This window comes from Lolium rigidum, chromosome 4 (assembly GCF_022539505.1).
Source record: "Lolium rigidum isolate FL_2022 chromosome 4, APGP_CSIRO_Lrig_0.1, whole genome shotgun sequence".
NCBI lineage: Eukaryota > Viridiplantae > Streptophyta > Magnoliopsida > Poales > Poaceae > Lolium > Lolium rigidum.
The window spans coordinates 218942020-218963060 of NC_061511.1; the positions used below are offsets into that span (position 1 = coordinate 218942020).

Sequence of the window (21041 nt, forward strand, 5' to 3'; positions counted from 1 at the left end):
GAGTTTGGTGTTGAAGTCCGCCGGTGGTTAGGGTTCCACTCCGTCGCTCGTGGGAGCTACTCCACGGGAAGGGTTTTTTTTTTGGAGTGATTAATCATGACGGTCATGGATCCACGGGTGTAAACATCCTCAGAAATTGACCAAGTGGCATCACATTAACACTCCCGTGCATCTAATCACTCAGCTGGTTAGCAGTCTGTATGGACGGCCTCGAGTTCATACGTATAGCAGACGGACTAGAGGGCAGTACAAGTGTAAAAAACACGCGTTGGCGGTGCTGGCTTATATAAAGCCACACGACACCCACCTGACTATCAACGGATTCTCAGACGCTAATCTCACACTCTTACCCGAGCTGAGGATGCGCTTCCCGCCTCGCCCGTGAAAAATCTTCTCGCGATTACCGAACCAAGCTCACCACACTCCAATTCCGGCGGCACAATGGACGGCAGCCTCCGCACTCTGTCTCAGGCGAGCTTCACCGGCGAGGTACGCTCGGCGATGTCGTCGCTCCTCCTCTCTCGGGACGGCGCCAGCGCGTTCGACACCGTCTACTCCCACCTCCCGCCCCCGGTCACCATCCCGCCGCTCGGCTCCAGCGTCTACTACCGCCAGTGCGAGCTCCTCCGCTCCTTCGCCGCCACGCAGCCGCACCACCACTCGAGCGCCGTCGCCAGCCCTTCGTCGAGTCTCCCCTTCCTCAGCGCGAGGCACGACGGAGAGGCGCTGCGCACGACGAAGACGTACCGCGGCGTGCGGCAGCGGCAGTGGGGCAAGTGGGTGGCGGAGATCCGGCTGCCGCAGAACCGCGTGCGCGTCTGGCTCGGCACCTACGACTCGCCCGAGACCGCCGCGCACGCCTACGACCGCGCCGCCTACAGGCTCCGCGGCGAGTACGCGCGCCTCAACTTCCCCGGCGTCATGGACTGCCCCGGCGACGACGCCTGCCCCGACGCCCTCCGGCCCCTCCGCGACGCCGTCGACGCCAAGATCCAGGCCATCCGCGTCCGCATGGCCCGCAAGCGCGCGCGAGCCAGGCGCTTGCGTGAGGAGAGCAAGCAGAGCGGTCGGCGTGCAGACGCCGAGTCTTCCCAGCGGACGCCGACACCTGCCCGCCCTGTCCTCTCGGCGAGTGCCACAGACGACTCCGCCCAGCTGCCTCCGACGACCGCCCGCCCCGTCCTCTCGGAGAGCGCCGCGACGTCCGAGACGACGACCACAACAACGACGTCGTCGTACGGGTCGCCGGAGGGGGCGTTCTCCGTGGCCGACGTCGACTGCTCGCTTGAGAAGATGCCATCGTTCGACCCGGAGCTGATATGGGAGATGCTCAACTTCTAGCTGGGAAATTAGGACAAGACACGAAGCCAACCATGGTTGGAGTGTCCGAGCTCGTAGGATTTGCAGGTAGCAGGTACCGGATTTTTCATCTGTGAGGATACAGTTAACATAGTACTACAAGGATATAGTATGAGCAATAAAAATGCCCAGAAAAACTGGGCGCCCTAGAGACTGTTAATTAGTAACTGCATCTGTCTCTGGGTTGCATCGACAAAATGTGAAAACTGTTCCCTGAATTATATAGCTCATTTTCTTATGTGTTAATTGCAGTGTTCTTCAGATAGCACCACCTGTTCTGCTCTCCTCTGTTTCTTGCTCAGTTTCCTAATTACCTTCCAGCCTTACGATACAGTAAGAGATGAGATATTTGTGCTGCAATTTTAGACAAGAAAACCTGCACTGGGTAGTGACAATTTTATCCATGTTTAACAGAAGCATGACTGCATGAGTGCAAATGGCCGGGTTCCAGCATTCCCATGTAGCCACTTCACAAATCTTTTAGGTCCCTCGTGGTTCATTTGATTTTCTGAAAGGAACATTACAGTTGTGGTCCAGAGATTGAATTCAACCATGTGCAGCATTTTTCGCTGCAAGCATGTGGCACAAACAGTGGTTGGTTGATCTGGGCTCCACCGCTGGAGATCGATCTCCCAGTTCTGAGCCAATCCCCATAGCTCTGGCCAAGGCATCTATGATTGGAATGTTTGGAGGGTAACAGCACTGCAGCAGCACCCTTAAGTCCATAATTCTAAAAACTTTGTTGACTCCCCTCGAGATTTTTCAACATTCTCAAGTACAGTGAAAGTATTTAGTCTGACAAGCACATGCAGAAAAACTGCTCAAATGTTTCAGGTCAATACCCTATCCAACAATTCAGGAGGCCGTGCAGTCAATTTGGACTTTGGGGGAGCAGTGTACCTGCAGTACGGTTCTAGTTATAGTTGTCTCGTATCAGTTGAGTCAGATTGCCTTGAAGAAGACGCGCGAGTCCTGACAACAGACAAGCATCCGGGAAGAACCAAAAAGAAACTAATCTCGATCGATCAATTAGCTCCGCACCAGAAATCAAACAGAAGAAAAATCACGAAATCTGCATCGTAAATTGACAGTTCATGTCCAAATCGAAGATCACATATCGTTTACTAGCTCGATCATCACACTAGATCAACGATTCCAAATAACACACAATGAAAGCACCAGCAGCATCGATTCATCGACAAGATTTCCTTCACATCCTTCCACATTTTTGTTTCAGGAGAGCATGTTCACTCGGCGACACCATACGATACGACCTCCAACAAAGCCGTTTTGCGCTATATGGGAGGCGTCGGTGGTCCGATTTATGGGGACCTATGGTTTTTCAGCCTCCCAGTAAATTCAAATTTCGATGAATAAAAATAAATAGGCGAATTTGGGCAATTTCAAATGAAATTTGATGAAAGTCTTTCATACTTAGGAGAAATTTGATTGAAACTAAAGTAAAATTGGAAGCAACCCTACTCCACTAGACATCAGTCGAGGCGCGCTACGGGACCATCTCGTCATCATTCTTTCCCTTTGCCGCCTGCATCCGCGTCAGCCTCTCCAGCCTTGCTTCGCACATGTGAAGATTCAGAATCGCCTCAGGCGTCACCGAAAATATTTGAAGAAGCTTTTAATTAACCGTGATGAGAAGGAAAGGGAACAAAATAAAATATAGATGCATATTATTTATAAGGTAAAAGAAAAATTTGCACAATGATTCATGAGAGAAGAGAACCAACCTGAGGTTGGGTGGTTAGGAGCGTGGTTATACCCCCAGTCCACCAGAGTTCAAACCCTAGGTTTAACATCTGTGTGTCTCATAAAGGTGGAATATATATTCAATGGGAGGCAACGTTCCCGTCGATAACGAGGCGTCTGTGGTGATTTCGTCAATTTCAAGATCCAATCTGCCGGCTCAGTCTTTCGAAGGTACTCATAGGGGCAGGGTGTGCGCGTGTGCATTCATAGCGGTGAATTTATGCGCGTGTATGTGAGCGTCTGCGTTTGTATTGTGTTTCTCAAAATGAGAATGAGAAGCACACAACTAAGTGAATGTCTCAACAAGGACCTAAAGAACCTTAAGTCAGATTTAGATACCAGCCAATTTTTTATCGTTTTGAAAGATCTATGGAAGTGAAAACAGTTTTCAGAGTACGATTCTACAAAGAGTGTACCTTAAATGTTAATTTTCGTACCCATGATACATCAAGTTAGTAAGATTTATACTCCTACTAAATTTGAAATCTCTTTCAAATAAGAGATCAATGACAGACTATGCAGATATACTACCTAGACATAATTATGACATGGTTAAAACTAGAAGGTCTACTGATGGAAAATTCTCATTTTTTGAAGAAGAACACAAATATATTGACCATAACCAACAAGCAACTTCATGTATTGTGGCCAAAGATAATTAAAAAATGGATGGTATTTACGTAGAACAAGAAGATCTGGAAGATGAAAATACCGCTAAGAAATAAAAAAAAATTGGATGGTATTTACGTCGAGGGGTAATACTAACCAAAGATAATCTTGTAAAACGGAATTGGCTTGGGAGTACTAAGTGTGTATTATGTCATCACAATGAGACAACTAAACACTTGCTCTTTTAGTGCCGCTTTGACAGATCTATATGGTCATGCATCCAAGTAGCTTCGGATTTGTATCCTCCGACTAGTGTAGCCAATATCTTTGGGAATTGGCTTCATGGTATTGATCACAGGTTTAGAACGCTTATTAAGGTGGGAGCGCTTGCCGTTCTATGATCGCTATGGCTATGCAAAAATGACGAAGTTTTTAATGATAATAATTGTTACATTTTGCAGATTATATACATATGCACCGCTGTTCTCCGTTCATGGTCTGCGCTGCAGAGAATGGAGAACCGAGACCTTTTTACGGAGGTCTATACACGGTTAGAGGATACGACGAGGGATACTTTTTCCCTACATGGGTGGCAGCATAATCTACGGATTGGTGGCAGCATAATCTACGGATTGTGCCACCAATATCATCTTAGGCGTTCTACAATTGCTCATGATTGATATGTAATTCGCCTTTGTCGTTTTTATTATGAGATTTTTGAGACTCTCGAACGGCTGTGTGCATCCTGGTTATGCAGAGGCCGGGTGTAATTGCTTGATCAAGTAATAAAGCGTCCATTATCGAAAAATGTATTATGGCCAGTTCTAGACAATAGGAATATTTTGTGGTCATGCTCTAAAAGTTATACAACAAAATTATATTTCCCACATGTTTTACACATTGTCCAGTCTAGCAAACAACTCCGAAGAAAGTTGTATTTTAGTTGATATTGCACTAGATAATGGTACAAAAGTGGAGATAGAACAATTAGGTACGTGCACAACTAAGGGCCACTTCTTTTCGGTTCTTCTGGGAGAAGCTTCTCTCCACCAGCTTCTCCTAGAAGCCCGAATCCAACATTTGTTTTAGCTTATCATCTAGTTTGATCTGAACTCAAGTATAAGCCGAAAGAAATTTGAAATATGGGCTTCTGGAAGAAGCTTCTCCCATAAACCACTGTAGAAGCCGAAAAGAAGTGGGTCTAACCCCATGCAGAGATGTCATGTCCATATGACACCATAAGCATCATATTAATTGCGGAGTGCGGTCATGCTTGGGGGATCGGGAGGTTCATAAAAACACAAAAATAAAATGAGTTTACTAAATAGACAACATAAGATAAAAAAGTCACCATCTGATCAAAACAATTGACTAAAAAAACATGCCAACACCTAAGGAGCAAACTGTGAAAAATTAATTAGGATATCTATACCTAATAATAAAGGAGCTAAGGTTTCTGCCAAAATTTTCGTCCAACTTTTCATTGGACCGTTTTACCCTCCCACCAAACCACATTTTACACATTAATGCCATTGAACCGTTATTTCTCTCACCCTCACGAACAGGGGAACACTGCCCCACCTCCTCAATCTCCGGCCAGACCGGAGCCGCCGCCCTCACCCGACCGCCCAGAGGGGGAGAGGGAGATGGAGGAGAGGCTTGCCCGCTCTGGATTGGCGATTTCCTATGGAGCGACGAGGTCGACCAGAGGTTCTCCTCATGGGGCGGGGCGCGCAGGGCCATGGATCCCAGGCCGCCTCTCCACTGCAATGGATCATGAATGCTGCCGATTCAGGGCGAGGCAGGGGAGGTGCGGCCGCATGGGCTTCTCTCTTGTCTCTTGTATTTCTTAGCGCGACAGAGAATGGCGCCGTCCGCGTTCCCCCGAGAACGACCGCCCTCGCCCAACTCCGCGGGCGTGCGCCGGTCTGGATTAGAATCAGTGGTTAGCTGGAGCAGATGTGTTGCTGGGCTCTGCGTTAAAGCGCTCGTTGTGTATGGGCCATAAGCCACGTTTCTAATTTGTCCATATGAGCAGAGAAGCTACGTTCGTCATTAAAAGTCTGGATATCGCTACAAAATAAAGCCCTTCAATAATCCCACCTCGCTAGAATATACCGAGTCTGGCCGCTTTATATACGTCAGGTTCTAGGACATCAACAAGTTGTCTTGGAAACAACAAGCAGCAGCAAAGCGATTTAGCGCAGAGCCCAGAGCTTCAGTTGTCCCGTGTTGGATGGAAGAGAGAGCCATATAAAGAAGGCCAGAGCAAACTGTACGGAATACATGGTTAGTGCAAAGGTACCACGACCCTAGAGAAATACTGTTGAGCCACGAAGAAGCTCAGATTGAGAAATACGATGGTGGTGGTTGGGGGAGCCGGTGGCTCCGCTTGAGGACGAGCACGAGATTGATGACGTCCGCTGTGTGACATGGACACGGGATCCAAGCTTGGGGGAATCAACAAGAGGAGCACCGTGCATACTTCTCCGTCGACCGCGCGGCGCAATGCCAGCGGGGAGGCGCGGCTCTGATTGTTGCCTTCCTTGGGGGATGGACGGCCTCGGGGCTCTAGGATCTCAAGGTCGGCGTGGGGATGGGAAAGCTGGGTGGTGACACGTGCGATGGTATACGACCGACCAGTGGAGGAGGGGAGCGAGCGGACCGAGGCAGGGTTCTAGGTTGGTTTCGGGAGGTGGCGTTTGGGCTGCTGTTGGGGCTACGGCCTAGCTGGTCGACAAGTTTAGTCGAGGCTTGTCCCTTTTTTATTCATGAAATATTTTGGATTTTTCATTCCGAGAAAAAAGATAGGAAGGTTTAGGGCTTTAAAACAGTTTTAAACACTCATGGTTTTTTAAAACCTTGCTTACTTAATTTTAACCAAACATCTGAAAATATACAATTTATTTGGGAAATATTTAATTTTGATCACGTAGTCCCAACCATGAACCATGGCCTACGAAGCCCACCGTAAATAATTTGAGTGAAGTTTTAAAACCTTGAGTTTTTTGTATAAATTTAATAGAACAATTATTCGTGAACAATAGATTCATGCTCTAGCTCTTAATGTTAGGGTATTCTTATTAGCTGACCAAACTTTAGTTAACAGACAAGTTTATTCTCACTGTCAATATGAATAAGGCAACAAAATATTTGTTTTCCTATAAAAAGTGCAACATAGAATGGTTCGTTGACGCGTTTGAGTATTTATTTCCCGATGCAACGCACGGGCACTTCTGCTAGTTTCTTAAGAATGAAAGCTATTTGTTTTCAGTCTGCTACATACGTAAAATAAATTGGTGCTATGACAAGTAAGTGTTTTGTGGCAGTTCGCACACGACCACGTCGCCGTGTTCGCTTGACGCCGAGCGCGATGCGCGGCAGCACGCGCCGAGGGAGGCTCGCCGAAAACATGGTACGCAAGATAGTCCGGCGGGCTCTTTTCAGACCCGAAACCCCGCTCGCCTGGAAGGGACCCCGTCAGGGCTTGCGGCGGCTTTGGGCTACCCTAGGTCGGCCTGACCGCCCCTAGGACCTCGTGAATTCGCAGCCTCCAATCCAGAAGAACAACGAAGAAAATACAAGAGAAGAGAGATAAAAGTTGATGAACACGAAAAAGTAGTAGATGTGTTTGTTCGATTGGTGTTGTTTCAATCGGCTGTCACCCCTCATGTATATAAAGGGCGGCTGGACTTTCCGTACAAGATGGGGGTTGGATTCACGTCCAAAACCCTAGTTTGAGTCCAATTCGGATGGTTCGGACCAAACTTTCTAAAATTATTCGGTTTAAAACTGGCAGTACTTTGCGTGGCAACTATGAGGCAGTAAATGTCCTCAAATCAAAATATTGTAAACAATAAAGTTGTTCGTCTCAAAAAAACGAAGAACATTCATGTTGAAAACTTTTCCATCCGAGTTCATCTTGACCGTTTTATCAAGGTCGCAAGAAAATATATCAATTCTGACGTTTTTGTCTCTTCTCTAATTTGGCTCGCGGCTTACCCTAGAGGCCTCTATGGTCGGCGCCCCGTCTGTGATTATTCCGGTTTTAGAAATAATTTAGCTCTAAAAGTTGCATACTAACTCGGATCGTGATGAACCAAAAATTAAAGTTGCTTGTTTCAACGAGAAGCACAACTTTCGTTTCTATCACTTCTTCATTTGAGGTCATCTTAAATGAGCTCTAGTGGAATCCTTCATATCTTGATTCTCGAGGTTACCTCTGACTGTTAGCATAATCGGCTATCAAACTGGATAATGGCAAAACTTGACAGGGTGGACATTATGTCTCCTGAATGAGCAATAAAAATTCACCAAGTGAATCTTTCAAATTGCGCCTCATCTATTTTCATTTGTCACGGCGGGATTCTATCCTTGATTAGCTATCGGCCCAAAACAAGTGTCAACAGTGGCTTCCAAATACAAGTGGCCCCAACTAAAATAAGACTCATTTATAATAAAATTTTATAATTGTTTATTATCAATTCTCCCAGGATATGTTTATTATATTTCTTATTTTCTAATCACAAAATATTTTATTTTACTATTACCGACCTTAGATCATATATCTTCTCTTCACACATACCGAACGTAACGATAGAACAATTTCTAAAAATATTAAGGCCCAATATTTTTAGTATACATTTTTATGTTCACCATTATACTTCCAATAAATTTAATTCATTTTTTGCATATTTTTTATGTTATTTATTTTCCTTTTGATTACTTTGTCCTTAAAAAATCTTTTGGTTTGTTGAATTCTTCTCGATGGGAAGCAAACAAACAAAATATTTTGGTTCTTAGATTAATTTGGCCACTTGGATAGATTGTGGGTATATGTACACCATCATGCATGTTACAGAGTTTTTATATCTTGGTGGAGCGCTCTTCAATGAATGGTTGAAAATATATTGATAATATTTTTCATAATGTATGATTGTCATGTATATTAAACATACGTAAGAAGAAAATTCTAGAATATAAATGGTATATAGCGATTGTTTGTATTTGGTTTATTTCCATTCGGTCATTATTGGGTTTTTTGTGCACAAATATATCCTTCATCTTTGTAGGTATGGTAATTTTCTAGCAACACTTACTTCCTCTTTCCCAGAATGCGGGGCATCTTAGTTTTAGTCAAATCAAACTTCGTACGGTTTGACCAAATGATGTAGAAAGATTCACCGACATCTACGGTGTAAAATATGTATAAGTATGAAAGTATCCTACTTAATGATTCTAATAATAATAATAATAATAATAATAATAATAATTTTATGGTGTAGATGTTGATATATTTTTCTACATACTTCGTTAAACTTCACGAAGTTTAACTTTGTCCAAAAATAAGACGTACTACATTTTGGCAAAAGAGGAGTACATACTTTTAGCTCGGTACTAAAATAGCATCGATCAACTCTACTGGTATCACCAACATGCTCTGTACTTGGGAAAATAGCTTTTCGCTTGTTATTGATATTTTAGAAATATTGTGCGTTCGGGTCTTCCTTTGTTTGCTTTGATATTTGCTAATACTGTGCACTTCAACATCTAAAACAAAAAATCAAAGTCAATCGAACACATCGGTCATGGGTTGAGAAACTGTTTCTGAAAACAATAGCTCTACTGAATTGTTGTTATTTTCAGTGTTCTTCAGATAGTAACCACTGTTCTTCCTGCTTCCTGCTCAGTTTTCTTTTTTCACACTCCAGCTTATGCTACAGTGAGAGAAGACATACTTGTGCGAGTAATTAGGCAAGAAAATTGCACCGATGAGTTATTGTTTTCTCCATATTTAGCAGTTCATGCTTCAGAAGTATATGAGTGCAAATCTTCGGTTCAGCTGAACTGCAGAGCAGAAGAGAAACTCGAGCAGTAGAAATGCCATGGCAGGGTTTCGGCATTCCCATGTTGCCACCTCCCAAATCCTATGACTTTTGGTTCATTTGATTTTCTGAAAGGAACCTTGCCGGTGTGGTCCATTGAGAAACGAGGGATTGAACTGAAGCATATGCCGCTGCAAGCATATATGACTCAGTGGTTGGCTGAGCTGGGCTCCACTGCTGAAGATCGACCTCCCAGTTCTCAACCAATCGTCAGAAATCTGGCCAGGGTATTCGTGCTTCGAATGTTTGAACGGTATAACAGCAGCATATAATTTTAATTGTAAACTTTTGCTTTATTCCCTCGTGATTTTCAACGCTCACAAGTACATTTTGAAAATGAAAGTCCACAAGTACAGTGAAACTTTCTATGAGAGTCTGACTGGTTCATGTAAGGAACATTGGTCAGATGCTTCAGGTCAGTGCCATGTCCAACATTTCAGGAGGACGCGCTGTCAATTTGGAATTTGGGGAGCAGCCTACCTGCTTTACTGTTCGAGTTAGTCGTGTCATATCAGTTTAGTCAGATTGCGTTGAAGAAGATATTCATGACAAATGGGACGCATCCGTAAAAAACACTAATCTCGATCGATCAATTAATCCTCTCAGTGCAAACAATACATCTTTATTAACCACGAAATCTGCAGCGCACGCTGAGAATTCAAATCCAAAACAGACAAGCACATATCATCGGCTCGTTCGATCATCACACTGAATCAACGATCGAGAGCATGAGCAGCATGCACGTTGGATGATTCATCGCCACGATTCCTTCGATCCACAGCCTCCGGCCTGCTGCAGATGACGGATCTGAAGACGGAGCGGAGCACCGCCGTGCCCGTCCTCTTCAACGCCTTGCTCCGTCGAGACCCTTTCGTGGTCTTTGCCGGCGCCGTCCTCCTCCTGCTTTGCGTTCGCTCCATCACACCGTTGGCACCCCGCACCGCCGCCGATCCCCGCGCGTGCGGCGGCGTCATGAGGTGGCGGTCGAGGACGCGGTACACTGACGCGAGCTCGACGGAGTCGTACAGCTGGCTCCCGCAGTCCCATCCGCGGCGGAACACCGCCGCCGCCGCCGCCGCCGCCTCCTTCTGATTCTGCTCTCCTCCCATCTCCTATGCTACTACTGTGGAGTTCTCTTACCTTGTTAATATAGGAGTATAGGACCAAATATTGCCTGATCAGTTATGCGCGTAGCTATAATTCCTTTCCCGATTTTGCTGTGCTCCTGCGCTGTACTAGCTGTTTTACAGCAGAAAATTCTAGGCAGCTCAACGCGTCTCCAGATTCTGATTATGGCATGTAATGAAGAGTTACTATGAAACACAGCGAACACTTGCCAGATTGCTCTAGAAAAAAACACAGCGAACACTTGTGAAGCCTCACTTCACAAGTGTGGTTGCACACAAGCCTGGCCACTCGAGAGAGGAGTCTCTAAGCATATGCTCACTACACACGTATCTGGAGCGCTTATCGGTGCATCAAGATCTACACTAGCTTTTCCCACCTCTTAGACATTTTTTTTTCTGTTATCTCTCACACCATACATCTTTGAATTTGAAATATACATAGCAACTAAAATGTGCGAAAATTTATTTGGATTTTAGTGACATTACACACACACACACACACACACACACACACACACACACACACACACATATATATATATATATATATATATATCTATTAAGAATTTGTTTTGAATTTTAAATAATTTGAAATGTTAAATTGCACAAAAAGAAATCAAACTATTTTTCACACAAAAATTTAGGGTGTTCAGTGAACACCTGCTCACATAATTTTTCCATGGTGACTCAGAGGGGAGACTCCATTTCGGGCATCTGCGGCGCATTGCGATCCCACCCTCCTCGATCCACCGCCCACCACCAGTCTTCCGCCACCCTGGCATCCATCTAAAGCCCCCACCCCTCCAACACTAGTGAGTCTCCACCCAGAAATGTTAGCCTCGTCGTTGGTGAGCTACATACTCGCACTGCACCCACCCACCCCTAAGTTTAGGCCTCACGTGCTCCGGCCATGCCGCAACCAGCCGTGTCGTCCCTATCTCCTGCGAAGTCGACGGGTTGTCTTCCTTGCCATCGGCGAATCGTCTCTCCCATCTTCGGCCATCATCGAATGCTAAGCAGGCCTCAGCCCACCACTCTCCCTACACTGGTGTCGCGTCAATAATCAACGCTTAATGCGTCGAATAGGGTTTGCCATCCGCGGATACTCAAGAAACCATACAAGCCGGGCTAAACGTTGGGCATACGATCCTCCCTAACGGCCCAGCCCATTTCTGGGCGTCATCCACCAGAGAACAACGCGAGCCACACAAAACCGGGAAAGCTTCCTCTCGAAAAAAAAAAGAGCAGCTCCTTCCTTCCACACGCCCAAATGTTGGCCACCGCCGCCTGTCGCTGGTCAGCGCCGGCGCTCCCCGCCGCGAGACCCGGCGGCGGCTACCTCCTTGGCCGGGTCCGCATCTCCAAGCGGAGGGCGCCGACGAGCAGGAGAAGCGCGGTGGTGCGGTGCGGGCTGCTCCCCGTGGACCCGTGGGCGCCCACCATGGACTCCCAGAGCATCGCGTCGCAGCTCTTCGCCGTCTCGCTGTTCCCCTACCTCGGCTTCCTCTACTTCATGACCAGGTCCAAGACGGCGCCCGGCCTCACGCTCTTCGGCTTCTACTTCCTCCTCGCCTTCGTCGGCGCCACCAGTACGCGTCCTCCTCCTTCTCTTGTTTTCACATGTCAGTCTAGTTATACAGTAGAATGACACTGACTAAACATGAAAAAGTAATGGTGATGCTTGATGCAGATGGTTGCTATGTTCGTTGGTAGAGTACATCAGCAGCAGCAATTTAAGACCAACTATTGTTCAAAATTGTTAGACCTGAATGATGTATTATTCGTTAATTTCGTTTTTTCGAAATGGGGATATACCCCGGCTTCTGCATCATGACGATGCACACGGCCATTTATTAGAAAAGGTTCAAAAATGTATCGTTTACAACTCACGCATCACCGAGGGTTGATACAAGAATCAACCATCGAAAACAACCCATACTATGACTACACATCAACATAGACTTCTAGTATATCGTCAACCAGTCTGGCACAAGATATCTTGAGCGACCATCAGGAGCCGTGTTCATCCAGAAGCCATGGCATCCCGCTGCCCCTTCGGAGAGAGGAGGGCCCAAAGCTGGACCCAATGTGAGACCATATGGATAACCTGCAAGAAATGAAAAGACCAACATAAAGCAGAAACCCCAATCCGGATAAAAGTCTTAGATTGTCTACCTACTCCATTTAACCAATTACCAAACATATTAGTAATATTGGTTGGAGGTGGAAGATCATAAGTGAAATTAACCGTACGCCATAAGAGCTTATAGCTAAAGGGCATTCAATAAAAAGGTTCTGAATAGTCTCCTGTTCCCCACATAAAACACATTTTCGTTAATTTCGTTATGTTCAGAAGTTTAACACTTCGCCTTTAATTGACGCAGCCATCAGCTAATTACATACCTGTGTGCATGCCACTCCGTGTCAATTAAAGACGAACGGAGGGAGTAGTATAGATGAAGGCATGATGCTGTACATGGAAATTGATTTCATGTCTTCATGATGAGAACTGTCTCAAGTAATTAGAGGAAGGGTATAGTGGGAGAACTTGAAAAAAAAATGACACACATTATGTGGCTGTCAGAAATATTTGAACAAAATAAAAGGAATATGTATTCAGGTTACATTTGAACAATTTGTTTCTTAGATGCTCCACAAAACATTGCAAGTGGTAGCATTATTAGGTGTGTAAACACGTTAAGTGTGTGGAATGGATAAATTTAAACACACAATGTTCACTGCAGGTTATAAAAACTGCCTGATATTGTTTGCGATAATTCACGAGCATGTACTATTTTCTTTAAAAAATGCTCGTCTCTTTTGGATCAATTTTCATTACATAATTTAGGGGAGGTCGGAAAAGAGATGACTAGTGAAATTCTAGTATGTGAATTTTGCTACTGAATTGATTTTTGTTAACACAGTGGTAGGAAAATGGGTTGTTGAAATCAGTAGAGTGCACACTGCACGGTCCACGAAAAAGATACTAGTGATAGTTTATTCCTAGATCACAGCCTTGCAATTTTGTTGGGACTCAATGTTGAACAAAACGTGTACTTTTGTTCGCCTGCTCTACACATAGGCCTGTTATGTTTTAAATCTTACTATCACTCTCTCTAATTAGCTTAGCCAGCAGAAAATTGTGTCTCACATTATTAATTATTTCCCTGTTGTTTCATGCACATTTCACCGGCCTTTTATCCCCGGAGCAGTACCTGCTGGGATATATGGTAATTGCATCATAATTCTGAGTGAATCTTAACATACCTCGTCTAAATCCCTACAACAAGTATTTACCGATAAGGTGACGTCCTTTTTCAGCCAAAGTTCACTATGGGACCTCTCTTTCTAATGTGGACTTGCTACACGGGACGGCGGAATCGTTACTTACGCTCACCAATCTGTTCATCGTGCTGGGGCTGAGGGGTGCCCTAAGAAAGCTGAAGGATGGAGAGGAGAGCAATTCCGAAGCTTCTCAGGACAACAAGGAAAAGAGTTCTGTGTAGATGCTCTCGTTAGCTTCCGAGACGGTACTTGTAAATCATTGAGAATATCTTTTGGTACGTGTTGTGATGACATTGTAGCCTAGGAGTGTGCATTTGTTTTGCCCAATTGGAGTAGTTTATAAAGGCATGTTTAATAAACTGCACAGGTTGGCTCTTGTGCATATGCTGATCCATAATATATTGGAGTTATGGAGGTAGTGCCATTTCTTCTAAATTCTTGCTCCAGTGGCCGGTGTATGACCAATAGAGATACTATATGTAGCTGCCGTAGTGATAACTGATCATATGATAAGTGTACCACCTGTCACCTGTCTGAATCTAATTCTAGCGCGGCGCCTTACAGGGTCTGAATCTCTGGCTGGAAAAACTTTGTAGGATTCAAGAACTCGTCGAGCTGAGCCTCAAAGTCCATGTCAGTCCCAAGGCCGGCACCAGCCGCGTAGCCATAGCTACCGGCATGCTGGTACCAGGAGTTTGTTGGCGGGCAGCAGACGTCCATGGACTCGGGTGGCGTCACGGGCTCTGCCGCCCACCAATGCATATGCATCTCTTCCTGTGTCGCAGCCGGCAATCCCTGCTCCTGGCCGGAGGCAGGTGGCTGCTGCGCGCTTAGGAGCGATAGCGCGGGGGGCTGGGCGCAGGTGTGGTCGCCGTGGTACACGACTTCGAAGAGCAGCGGGTCGCCGGCGGCGCGCTGCACCTGCTTGGTGGCTTGGCAGCCCCGGGAGTGCCGGTGCGTGCACCGGAAGTATGCCCTCGGGTACGGGGCGCCGAGGATGTCCTTCTGGCCGTACTTCCGCCAGCTGAGCCCGTCGTCGAGCGGCGCCGTGTCCTGCACCGACGCCACCCGCACCTGCCTTCTGGTCTTCGCCGCCGTGGCCGCCTTCCTGCTGCTGTTCCTCGGCTGGCCACTGTTCTTACCGGCGCCGGCATTGCCGCCTCCGTAGCCGGCTAGGCAGACGGCCCTGTCGACGGACGCGGCCAGCGCGCCGCAGAGCTCCCTCGCGGCTGCCGGCGCGTCGTTGTTGTCGACCTGCGCACCCAGCTCCCTCGCCATCGCCTGTAGCCGGTCCAGCTCCGATGCTAGCGCCATGTCCTCCATGCCCGCTACTCGGCTGGACTTGATCGATCGATCAGTGTTGTCTCATGAGAGTGTATGCGCGTTCGTGGGTTTGTTCTTGTGATGATTGGTGTGTCTTTGACGGGGAGTCGTCGGGTCGTGAGGTTTTATAGTGCTGGACTGAGTATGGTACGAGCTACTGTTCTTGGCTGGGAATTGATCAGTCTCGAGGTTTGACTGAAGACCGTTGAAAAGTTTGTGACTAACATAACACAGGAGAATAATACACATCTGTCATCTGCTCCTAGGCAACGAGACTGTCTATCCATAATCTCTGACCACTTGCTAGACTTCGGTCTTAACTGAATGATTAACTTCCAACACAGGCACCGTGACGTGGCTGGCCGCAGTGGCCAGCGGCGTCACCATCACCGGTCAGGGTGATGGCAAAGGTAAAATGGCATGAAGTCGAGTGTGTTTTTCCTGGAAGATTCATGGATTGTAACAGTGGAGGAGGATGGAAAAGAACCAGTTCGCGTACGCCTTGGTGTTACGTCGTGTCAGTAGGTGTTGTGTGGCACTGATACTGCCGATTCCTCGATGAAATTTGTGATGGTGCTGAACTGATCCAACAGGGAGCAGGAGCAGGAAGATGGCCGGAAGGCTCTCATACTTCGTGGGTCGCTGGAAACCTTTAGCGTATGCTTTGTTTGAGCCTGAAGCTACTTTCGCTATCAAGAGTTCGGAAAGTCATTTGACCATTGGCAAAGGGAAAATTGGTCAACGTATAGTTTGCTCATCATTTTTAAAAAAGAAAAGACTCGCTTATCAAATGTGATTGATGAGCTTGAGACTGTTGCGGAGATTAGACCACTGTCTACACATGAGATTGAAATTAAAAATCAATCCAATGAACAGATGGCCAGTCTTCTCCACGAAGAGGAACTCAAATGGTATCAACGATCCAAGGCTCAATTCATCTTGGAAGGAGACTCAAATACGAGGTATGTCCATGGCTTAGCCAATGGGAGACACCGGAAAAAACGTATTCACTCTCTTATTCAAGATGAAAGGTTGATTGAAGGCCAAGAGCAACTCAAGTCTTACATTACTAACTATTATAAGGGTCTGTTTGGTCCTCCGGAGGAAAGTAATTTTACTCTTAACGAGGACCTAACGAATGATATACCCGAAGTTTCTTTGGAAGAAAACGGCTTGCTAACCGCACCTTATACTGAGGAAGAGGTTAACAAGGCAGTTTTCCAAATGGAATGCAACAAAGCACCGGGTCCAAATGGTTTTCCAGCAGAGTTTTATCAAACCTTCTGGGATACTATTAAATCGGACCTTCTAGATTTGTTCGATGATTTACACATTGGACAACTAGAATTATTTCGTCTAAATTTTGGTGAAGTTATCTTGTTACCGAAAATTAATGAGGCAGAAAGGATCCAACAATATAGACCCATTTGCCTATTAAATGTAAGTTTCAAGATTTTCACTAAAGTGGCCACCATTAGACTTAATACGGTTGCGGATCATGTGGTTTTACCATCGCAAACAGCCTTTATGCAAGGACGGAATATCCTTGATGGAGTGGTGGTTTTGCATGAGACGGTACATGAGATGCATTCTAAGAAATTAAATGGGGTTATTTTAAAGCTTGATTTTGAGAAGGCGTATGATAAAGTTAAATGGTCTTTCCTTCAACAGACACTCATGATGAAAGGCTTTTCGCCTGAGTGGCGAGCTCTAATTAATGATTTTGTGTATGGTGGTAGTGTGGCTATACGGGTCAATGTTGACACCGGACACTACTTCCAAACGCGAAAAGGGTTACGCCAAGGGGATCCGTTATCTCCGATGTTGTTTAACATCGTAGCGGATATGTTGGCGATACTCATAGAGCGGGCCAAGTCTGATGGTCAAATTGAAGGGGTGATTCCACATCTAGTTGATGGTGGCTTATCTATCCGTCAATACGCCGATGACACAATTCTTTTTATGGATCATGATCTTGAAAAAGCTCGAAATCTGAAATTAATTTTAGCAGCTTTTGAGCAATTATCGGGATTGAAAATTAACTTCCATAAAAGTGAATTGTTCTGCTTCGGTGATGCCCAAGACGATGTAGCTCTGTATACAGAGCTATTTGGTTGCGGGCAAGGCCAATTTCCGATTTGCTATTTAGGTATTCCGATTCACTATCAGAGACTTACAATTGCGGAATGGAAATTAGTGGAAGAAAGATTACAAAAACGCCTCAGTAGTTGGAAAGGTAAAATGTTGTCCCTGGGTGGAAGATTGGTACTCATTAATTCAGTACTAACTAATATGGTACTGTATATGTTATCATTCTTCATCTTACCCAAAGGAATTCTGCACAAACTCGATTATTATCGATCCAGATTCTTTTGGCAAGGGGACAACGAGAAAAGAAATATCGGTCGGTTAAATGGAGTATAGTTTGTAGTCCCAAAGATCAAGAAGGGCTTGGGGTTCATGACCTGGAGGTCAAGAACTCAGCGCTACTGGGTAAATGGCTTTTTAAGCTACTTACTGAGGATGGGATCTGGCAAACTATACTTCGGAGAAAGTACATCGGCTCGAAGACATTATCTCAAGTGGTTTGGAAACACGGGGATTCACACTTCGGGCTGGTCTTATGGCGACAAAAAATGTCTTTTTCGACATGGGACTTTCTCCATTAAGAATGGTGCACTGAGATACGGTTACGGGAAGATGCTTGGCTCGACAATGCACCCCTATGTGAACAGTATCCCGCTTTGTATAGAATTGCGCGTCGCCAAGGTGATACCATTGCAAGCTGTAATGGCTACCTCACCCCCGAATGTGACGTTCAGACGGGTTTTACTAGGACAAAGGCTCGTGGCATGGAACAACCTAATTCTGCGGCTTGGAGATATTCAATTATCGCCAGAGCCAGATGAATTTCGATGGTGAAAGTATAGAGATGGTAAACCTAGAGGGGGGGGTGAATAGGTTTCTACAGATTTTAATTCTTTCTTTGCAATATTAGGCTTTGCGGAATATAAAGGTGAGCCTAATGCAAACTAGGTGAAGCAACCTATATGAGGATACAACTAACTCGAACACGAAGGCTCTCACAGGCAGTTAAATCACAAGTAAGGAGATCGGTTAGAGATAACCGATAGCACGCGGAGACGAGGATGTATTCCCGTGTTCCCTTGCTTTGCAACAAGGTACGTCACGTTTGGAGGAGTGGAGGTCCCACGAAGGATTCCCCGCGCCACGAAGGCTCACCCTATTCTCCGGAGCCTATCCCACGAAGGAATAGCTCACTCACTTGTGGTAGACTTTGAGGTAGCCTCCAAACCTTCACAATCTTGCCCGGAGCAAATCCACGGCCGGATGCTTCCGGACTCCTCTTGCCCACCTAGGGTTTCCAAGGAACCCTAGGAAGCAAGCTTCTCAATGAATACAAGGGGGAATGAGATTTGGCTTGGTAGAACGGTAGATCGGGTCCTCCTCTAATGATTCCCCGGAGGGATTTGAGTTTGGGTGGAGGAGGAGGGAGATCTGAGGCTTTTGGTGTTTCTATCAATGGAGTAAGAGAGAGTGCTCAAGAACAGCTTGTGGTATGTTGCCTAACCCTTCCAAGGTAGAAGAAGGGGTATTTATAGTGTTCTTCAAAATCTGGCCGTTGCCACTTTCCACCTCAGCATTTTTCCTCGACAAACCCGGTTGACCGGGCCACAGACCGGACAGCCCGGTCGTGAGGCCGGTCAGACCGGATCAGTGACCGGGGCTCCTTTGCGTCGTCCTGGCGCTTCTCCGGTTGGTGGCCGGTTGCCGCCCGGTCGACCGGACGGAGCACCGGACCCGCCGGTGAGGAGCCCGGTTGACCGGGCGCAAACCGGATCTGCTGGCTCCTCCTTTGGAGCCCGGTTGACCGGCCAGCACGCCGGACTGGCCGGTTGCTGGCCCGGTTTGACCGGGCTGGTGACCGGATTTCTCCTGTAACCCCTTTTTGATTGTTGTTGAAATGGGGGGTCTCCTTTAGCCTTCTTGTTCCTTTGATACACCATTTACGCCTCATTGCCTAATACACGAGATTATCCTTATAAACACATTAGGCCAAATACTTTAGCACGGTGTCATCGTTACCAAAATAATGGATAAGGGTGAAATACCCTTACAATCTCCCCTTTTTGGTATACGATGACAAACCGAGCTAGAGTCACAAATAGATATTATGATAAGCTCTAAACCTTGATTCCATATAAGATATTACGAAAGCTCCCCCATAATGTGTGCACTTGGAGAATTTGCGTTTGAATGCAAAGTGCACCATTTGTGAAACATGAGAAGCTCCCCCAATATCTTTAGGAAACAAGCATGGTATGGAGATGTGCATATCAAGATATATAAGCATAGCACACATAATCATCCTAACATAGAGTAGCACACATAATAGTCGTCCATACACATCCATACATGAATTATTGGAAATAGCAAATGGTTCTTGAAAAAAACTCAAAGTAAACAAGCACAAGCCATATAAAATCCAAATAAGGCAACTCCCATGGCTTGTGGCACTCAAAGAACCCCGTGGTCCTAGACTCTACTCTCTTCTCCCCCTTTGGCATCGGAACACCAAAAAAGGCGAAGAAAAGAGGAGAGATGCTATCGCACCCATCAGTAGTGACCAAACCCAAGCGAGGAGGAGCTCTCGCGTGCATCATCATCATCCGCATCATCATCAGCATCATCAGCAGTAGGAGTGGGAGCACGAGCAGTCCTAGTAGGAAGAGCACCATGAGCGTACACGGAGAAGTCGAAGTTCTGGAGCATCTCATCGGTAAGAAGAGGCATCTCCCACTGAGGAGCTACCACAGGCTCCATCTCAGGTCCAGGAGGAGGAACAGGGTGGTTCCTTGAGGCCATGAATTCATTCTGGCGCCTCCGTGTCTCCTGGTGACAAGGTATCAACTTGTCAATGCCTATGGATTGTAGGCTAGGGTTTAGTTGGAAGTAGAGGGCAAGTAGATCTCGAAGGTTTCAGCCGAAAAGTGCTCGACGATTATGAAAACTAGGGTTTGTAAACAATGATTCGATGATCTCTTCGTCCCTCGACTCCCCCTTTATATAGGAGGCGGAGCCAAGGGTTTCGTTTTGTACAAGTTACAGAGTCCGGGACGGTTTCTAACTCATCCCGCCGGATTACAAATAGCACTTCCTATTACAATTCTAACTTTCCTTAATATATCTTGGGCTCCCGAATCTTCTTATTCCTCGGGTAGTGGGCCTTCGATAAACCCCGGGTACTATCTTCGGCAGGCCCATTTGGGATGCCTATGTCAGTAGCCCCGAGATTTTGCTTGAATCGTAGAATCGTGGAAAATCTCCACTCGTTTATTTTTATTCGAGAGCTTTAACTTTTTTATATTCCTTCATATAAAATTCTATATTGTACAGGGATAATGGTAATTGGGGCTAGTTCATCCGACGGATCGGGTACTAGTTAACTGCTCTAGTGGCAATCCGCAAAAACCTACTTCAAGATCACGTCCCCGGACATGATCTCGGGATACCGATGCAAACTTCGACAGGTGCCGCTTAAGGTCTTACCATTCTGTCGAGTCCCGATCAAATTTATCGAGTACCTAACGCGTCCGTTAGGATTTTTCTTCGTATCCGTTGATACGGATAAAAGTAGCAGAGCGCGGTCTTCGGCGATGCCACGCCC

At 46.0% G+C, this 21041-nt stretch overlaps 3 protein-coding genes across 6 annotated transcripts; 2 read left to right on the plus strand and 1 right to left on the minus strand.

Annotated features, from left to right (window-relative positions):
- Positions 1-330: 330 nt before the first annotated feature.
- Positions 331-1637, plus strand: LOC124650460 (ethylene-responsive transcription factor ERF061-like). Its single transcript, XM_047189978.1, has one exon. It carries the CDS (start codon positions 442-444, stop codon positions 1339-1341), a length of 900 nt encoding a protein of 299 aa, XP_047045934.1. The 5' UTR covers positions 331-441; the 3' UTR covers positions 1342-1637.
- A 10362-nt stretch (positions 1638-11999) lies between these two features.
- Positions 12000-14464, plus strand: LOC124649493. 4 transcript variants are annotated; one of them, XM_047189112.1, is made up of 3 exons: positions 12000-12333; positions 13924-13974; positions 14066-14464. In XM_047189112.1, exons 1-3 carry the CDS (start codon positions 12015-12017, stop codon positions 14248-14250), a joined length of 555 nt encoding a protein of 184 aa, XP_047045068.1. In that variant the 5' UTR covers positions 12000-12014; the 3' UTR covers positions 14251-14464. The 4 variants fall into 4 exon arrangements, with proteins under 4 accessions (XP_047045068.1, XP_047045071.1, XP_047045069.1 ...); XM_047189115.1 differs by having other exon boundaries at positions 13937-13974; XM_047189113.1 differs by having other exon boundaries at positions 13957-13974.
- A 123-nt stretch (positions 14465-14587) lies between these two features.
- On the minus strand, positions 14588-15437 carry LOC124649494 (transcription factor WRKY19-like). The gene has a single exon (XM_047189116.1). It carries the CDS (start codon positions 15350-15352, stop codon positions 14588-14590), a length of 765 nt encoding a protein of 254 aa, XP_047045072.1. The 5' UTR covers positions 15353-15437.
- Between the last annotated feature and the right edge of the window lie 5604 nt (positions 15438-21041).